This window comes from Marmota monax, unplaced genomic scaffold (assembly GCF_021218885.2).
Source record: "Marmota monax isolate L192 unplaced genomic scaffold, Marmota_monax_Labrador192_F-V1.1 WCK01_AAM20220418_F8-fsc00062, whole genome shotgun sequence".
Lineage (NCBI taxonomy): Eukaryota > Metazoa > Chordata > Mammalia > Rodentia > Sciuridae > Marmota > Marmota monax.
In genome coordinates this window covers 4,909,420-4,915,419 of record NW_026695221.1, presented here as the reverse complement: position 1 = coordinate 4,915,419, position 6,000 = coordinate 4,909,420, and the positions used below count along the sequence as shown (strand labels likewise).

Below are 6,000 nucleotides of genomic sequence, written 5' to 3'. Positions count from 1 at the left end.
TATAGTGGTTATATATTTAGGATCAGAGGTGGACTGACAAGCTTTTTGTCTAGGCTAACCCATTTCCTTCCAATGGACTGTGAGGATAGCCTATCTTTTAGGGGCAGGTGGAGTATGGGTGGGATCTCTTATATAACATGAAATGCAAGCAAGTTTTATGGGATGGAAGTGTCAAAAGATTCCTTAGAATTCACTGTTATAGGAATTTTATGGTGTGTCAGGTTATCGTCCACCGACTTTGTGCTGCATCTGAGCCAGAACCGATAGTGAATTTAAAGCAATCTAGGTCTGCAGATACACATGAGGGGAAAGTATGGGGAAAGAAGGGTAGAGCTACCCATCTCCATCTCACCAAAGTAGAATGGTCTTTACTGAAAGAGTCACAGGATCAGCAGACCCCTGCAATTCCACAAGCTACCCTGTTGTGAAAGTCTAGGGTAGAAGATGCTTCCAGAACTTTAAAGTCAAGTTACTGTCATAATCAACTTTAAGGCCAGAAGGGGTCATGAATGATTATCTCATTCATTTCCTTGCCCTTTGGCAAGAGTAGCATACCTAAGCCTTTTGATTACAACATAACATAACTACGGTTAGGAGCCACCAAAGGAGGTAAAAAGTAACATGGTTTCACAACTTTTTTCTACGAACAACTTTAATTGTGTGCTCGTTACCTACTTCAAAGTCTACAAGAACCCAGATGTTGGTTCTTGATGCCCCACCCCATTCTAATTGGTCTAATTCTTAAAGACTCTTCTTCTCCCTGTAAGAAGATTTCATGGTTCAGTGAAAACAGGGTACAAAGAGGCAGGTGTGATGCTAAAGGGCTGAGGGGTTAGCCATGGTCTCCTGGTGGCACCCTGGAAACTTTTTTTCACCAGATATTCATGTACACTGAATGGGCGGCACTTTCCTTGTAATTCCATACGGCCCCTTTTCTACTGGCAATTCCTTTGAACTGTTCCATCTCTTTAGTGGACACTACAATCTGCTGGAGCACCTGTCCTCATTGCTTGGTTCTTAAAGACTAACTAGATCATTAAGGAGCAGAAAGTTAAAACTAATCCCTGCAAGTATGCTAATATTATCTGTTCAGAGTAAAACCTTTCTGCTAAAGACGTATGGAGAAAGAACTCTTTACTCTCTGGGTTTCTGGGCATCCCCAGTCATGGAGCATTTGGAAACATTGAGGCTGAATATATATATAATTTCCCATGTGATTGTGTTGAAGATAGAAGGAAGGTCACAAATCCAATAACTCAATGGCTTTTGGGCAGGGGGTTGGGAGGAAAGCTAATAAATAAAATCTGTGTTGCAAATCCCTTTCAGGAAAGGGTGTGAAGGGTGGGGTGGATTTACCAGAAGTTCTGGCAGTTTGCTTTGAAACCTTCTGGAGAGGAAAAGTGTGGCCACCCAAGGGAGCAGCATTCACAGCACCCTCCATTAGGCTGCTGTGCTGGACAATAGCCAATGAGTGAGAAGTCCCTTAAGAAATATTTTCCTTCCCTCTTCTTTTAGAATTGTTAGGAAACTAGGTAGGACCAGGGAATCTGACTTTCAGGAGTGGCCCTGAATGAATTTTTAGTTTCCAGGTGGGAACAGAGAGCTCAGAAGATTGTTTTCTCTTCCAAGGATATCTGGCTATAGTTTTTTCTTATTCTTTCCAGATCTTGATCTTGTGTGTTCATGGATTAGGCACATGTATGTACAGGATCAGATTTCTGGCAGTCTTACAGAGGAGGGCAAAAGGAGAAGCAAAAGGGGCTCATTCCTCTACTTCACAGCTTCCTTCTCCAAAGTACACAGGATCTACCACGAGCAACAATACAAACACCACAAAAAAAAAAAAAAAAAAAAGCCATGGACATGAATATGCATGCAATTGTACATATATATCCTTGTCACCTGCTACAAATGGAGTGGGACTCATAGGAGAATTGAGCCACTGAAACCTAGGCCTTGTAAGGTGATTCCTGAGGTCCGGGCATCCTGACTGGTCTCTGGGTGGCTAAGTCTCCTTTCTCAACCTGTGAAGATCATGTGAATAACCCCTAGCTAAGGGGAGACGCCCATCCTCTTGGGGATGCCTGGGGTATCTGAGGCAGAAGTGTTTGAGGCAGATTCCTCATCAGATGCACTGAGATTCAAGAATTCTATGATGATGTCTCCAAGGCAGTAAATCAAATGTCTGAAACAAATAGATAAAACAACTTAGAGAAGAATCTGGCTAAGTCAAGAAACATAAGATCCTATTTGTGACATTTATTTTAGCTTCCCCCTTCACCCGTTACTGATAACTTTAAACTGCAGCATTTTGATAAAGTGTCTCCCAAGATGTTTACTGAACTACTAATAAGTGTTTGTTGAATTACTAAAAGCTACAACCATAATAATGGCAATAACAGTACTTGAGACTAGATTTTATAAATTGCCACTTCTTTTTACATTAGCACATAAGACTATTCTGAAGAACTATGAGGGAAAATCCCTGTGATATCACATTACTAACTACTGCTTCTTCTTAAGATTAATAACTACAGATTTATAGGCTACCTTATAGACAGTGAGACAAAGTCAGGACTCTTGAGGAGTGGCAGTTGAAAGACACAATCTCATCTATTTCATATTAAGCAGAGACAACCCCTAATCTCAACACTGGTCAAGTTTTGCAGTGAGGCTAGGATTCTATGTTAAAAATCTATAATTCTATGTTAAAAATTCTAAGGGGAGCACAGCTACTCATACGCCCTTGATGAAGAATGGGCTTCCTCTTAGGGGAAGGTTATCCTCTTTACTAAGTGTCCAGCTTCTGAAAGAATGCACAGGGAACAGTGATGAAGGAAGCGAATGCCTGCCTCACCAGCCAGATCAGCCTAATCAACTCTGGAAATCAATGGGGTAATAGATGTAGTAGCCAGATTGCCCTCACATCCAACTATTATGTATAATTATAAAGCACCAATAAAAATTAATAAAAATCATTATGTGGCTTATAATGCATAGGCCAAGGTATGTTCTTGCAGTGTTAACATGGCTGGCAGATGGTGGAAAGAACTGTTAAGCACACTGGACGAGCCTGGAACAGGGTTTTAGCAGCTCATATGGAGTTCTGTGCTGAGTTCTTCCAAATACAAATGGGGGCTGGTCCCATAGTCACTTACTACCATAAAATGACCTGCTCAGAAGTCTGGATTTTACTTAATGTGTATGGAACCTGGACTTAGACTTTGCAGTCAAGTCCATAGCAAGTCTAGAATTCCATTCTCAGTGTGGGCTTTAGAAACCCTGCATACCTCTGGGACCACAGACAGCCTTATCTGTGTTGATACTGGGTACACATGTTTTAGCCTACCTGTTGATGAGTGGCTGCTGTAATGATTCCAAGACTAGACTCCAGCTCAACTGGCATTTGTTCACCCCTAGGATTTCTATTAAACAATCTAGTGTGAAAAAAAAAAAAAAAAAAGATAGAATTTTTTGTTACTACTTAAGTCTTAGGGTCTAAGGAGATTGTCTCCCCAGGATCTCTGCCATCTTACAAAGATTCAGTAATTTTGGCATACCTCTAAACCATGTAGTTAAACCAAAATTTCCTAAACTAAAGTCAAGAAAAATAAGTTTCTTCAGTTAGGTGCCTAAATAAAAATAGGCCTCAAGAAATAATTTTGTAACCTGCCACAAAAGAACTGGTATTACTTATGAGGTAATGGTTTAGGTTGGAGAAGAGAAGGTTAGGGTAAATAAGGGTAAATAAAACAGACTGCCCAGAGTTGCATTCACCACTGTCATCTAGTTACCACAGCCACAGGTGACAAGCTGCCTTTCCTGCCCTTTAAAACAACATAAAGGAAGAAAAACTTTCTTGGGTTTTGTCTCTCCTTACTATTAAGGGCTCAATTTATGAAGTCTAAGTTTTTGTAGGATGTATCATGTTCTTCCCTGGTCCCAAGATGCCATGAATTGGCAGAAAACCAAGTTTTCATCTGGTGGGAAGGGCACAGCTTCCTTAGACCTGCCCAAGGATTATGAACCCAAATACCTACAGGATTCTCCCCTAATATTTAGGGTGTGGCCATAGTGATCCATTTCACTGTTTTGTCATCACCTAAGTGAGGACTAAAAGAATCACAGCCATGACCATTTTCCTATTAGTTGGCAAAATGGGTGGGTAGGGGGATCAATAGGTTTTTGAGTCTAGCTATGTTCAGAGCTCTTCTGAAAATGGGGAAGGATGTGGGGCAATGGTGGCAAAGCAGGATGGGAGGAGAAGAGCTCTCAATATAATCAATCTCTTTATCCAATTACCTGGCAGGACTCCCATCAGGCTCTGCAAAGCTTGCTTCTCAGTAGCCACTTTCTGTTCCTGAGTCCTTACAGGCCGCGGAAACTTGGGAAGAAATCCACCAGGCCAGATGGACTCCCGAAGAAGCCGGAGGTACTGCACCCAATGCTGTGGACACGTGAGATTAGCTACCTGCACTTCTAGCCACCTATGATACAAAAGAAAATAAATCTCAGATTAACCTGGGGAAAAAAAATGGTGCAGCAAGACAATGAACTGGATGTTTATATCTCCCTCCTAGATTCAAATATTGAAATCCTAACCCTCAATGAGATGGTATTAGGAGGTGAGGACTCTGTGAAGCGATTAGGTCATGGAGGAAGAGCCCTCATGATGTGATTAATGCCCTTATAAAAGAGGCCCAAGAGATCATGTGAGGACACAGGGGAAGACGGCAGTCTATGAATCAGGAAGAGGGTCTTTGCAAGATATAAAATTTGTTAGTGCCTTGATCTTGAACTTTCCAGCCTTCAGAACTGTATGAAATATACCTAGTTGTTTATAAGCCACTCAGTTTATAGCATTTTCTTATAGTATTCCCAGTGGATTAAAATAGAATAAGTCATGTGAACAATTAGAATAGGACAAAGCAAAGTCACAACCAATGCTCAAAATCAAAACCAAGCCAATTCAATAATGGGGATTAAAAATTTGAAGTTGAGTAACAATAATAGTGTTATTTACTGATTCACTCTGAGCCACATGTTGTACAAGGGTTTTATAGAACAGAACACTAAAAGGGCCTCAATCTTGAGTTAAGGTTGCATCTAACCTTTCCAGTAGGAATCATTAGAACCTTCTAAGTAACCTGTACACACAGCCTTCAAAGTTAAGGGTTTCGTGATTTTCACACAACAAACCCTTAACCTTCTTTCTTGTCACCCTGGCATGTCCAGTTGGTCTTCAAGTCCCTATGACCTATTTTGAGGAGTTTCTATACCTGCCCTCTCCTCTCAAGTAATAGAAGTCTGCCACTTTAACACTCCTTGTTTAGCTGTACCTCCTCCGGGAGGTCCTTCTTGACCTGCTCATTCAGAGGTGCTCTCTTCCTGCTGAGACCTGTTCTAGTCCTTAGTGCTGGATCACAAGTTTGGAGCTAATATTTTACTTTAGAGTATGAATGATTTCTCATTTGTTTATATCTTTGCTTCTTCAACTCAATTGTAAGTGGCACAAGAGTTCTGTGTCTCCTACTTCATAAAAATTTCCCAAAATATTTTATGCTCAAAAACGTATGTTAAGTGACAACTGTTTTCAGCATAACAAATACTTCCCCTTTTTTCTTCCATATACCAAATCCAAAGTTCAACTAAAAACCCAGAAGGTGTCTCAACATTATTTGTTCCTGTATTTTTTTTTTCCAGAGTGACATAATCACTAGCTGAGGTTTAAGACTGTCAAGGTCTCCTTAGTAGACCTGGTTGGAGGCTGGCATGGCTAAGCTGGTCATGGATGGACCTTCTACCACTTCTATTCATGTCCAGAAGTCTGTTTGGGACCATACCACATAGCAGCTCACACCATTGCTCCTATACCCAAATTACTTGTAACCCGTCCAAGAGCAGAAGGGGCTGCCAAGGCAAACTTTATTTAACCTCCACTCTGCCAGACAGTCTGCATTCCACTCAAGCTGGGCATTCCAGTCCTGGGGGCTGCAATCC

General features: G+C 41.1%; 1 protein-coding gene across 2 annotated transcripts in view; it reads right to left on the bottom strand.

Annotated features, from left to right (window-relative positions):
* Window positions 1–1,870: 1,870 nt before the first annotated feature.
* The window catches only part of Snx19 (sorting nexin 19), a 37,365-nt gene continuing 33,235 nt past the window's right edge, over window positions 1,871–6,000 (bottom strand). Inside the window, exons 9-11 of one of the 2 annotated variants that reach the window (XM_046432651.2) lie at window positions 4,303–4,487; window positions 3,350–3,437; window positions 1,871–2,185 (exon numbers count right to left, since the gene is read on the bottom strand). In XM_046432651.2, the coding sequence (XP_046288607.1) occupies window positions 2,053–2,185; window positions 3,350–3,437; window positions 4,303–4,487 (406 nt within the window). In that variant the 3' untranslated portion in view covers window positions 1,871–2,052. The remainder of the gene's footprint in view (window positions 2,186–3,349; window positions 3,438–4,302; window positions 4,488–6,000) is intronic. The other variant, XM_046432652.2, reaches the window with a different exon arrangement.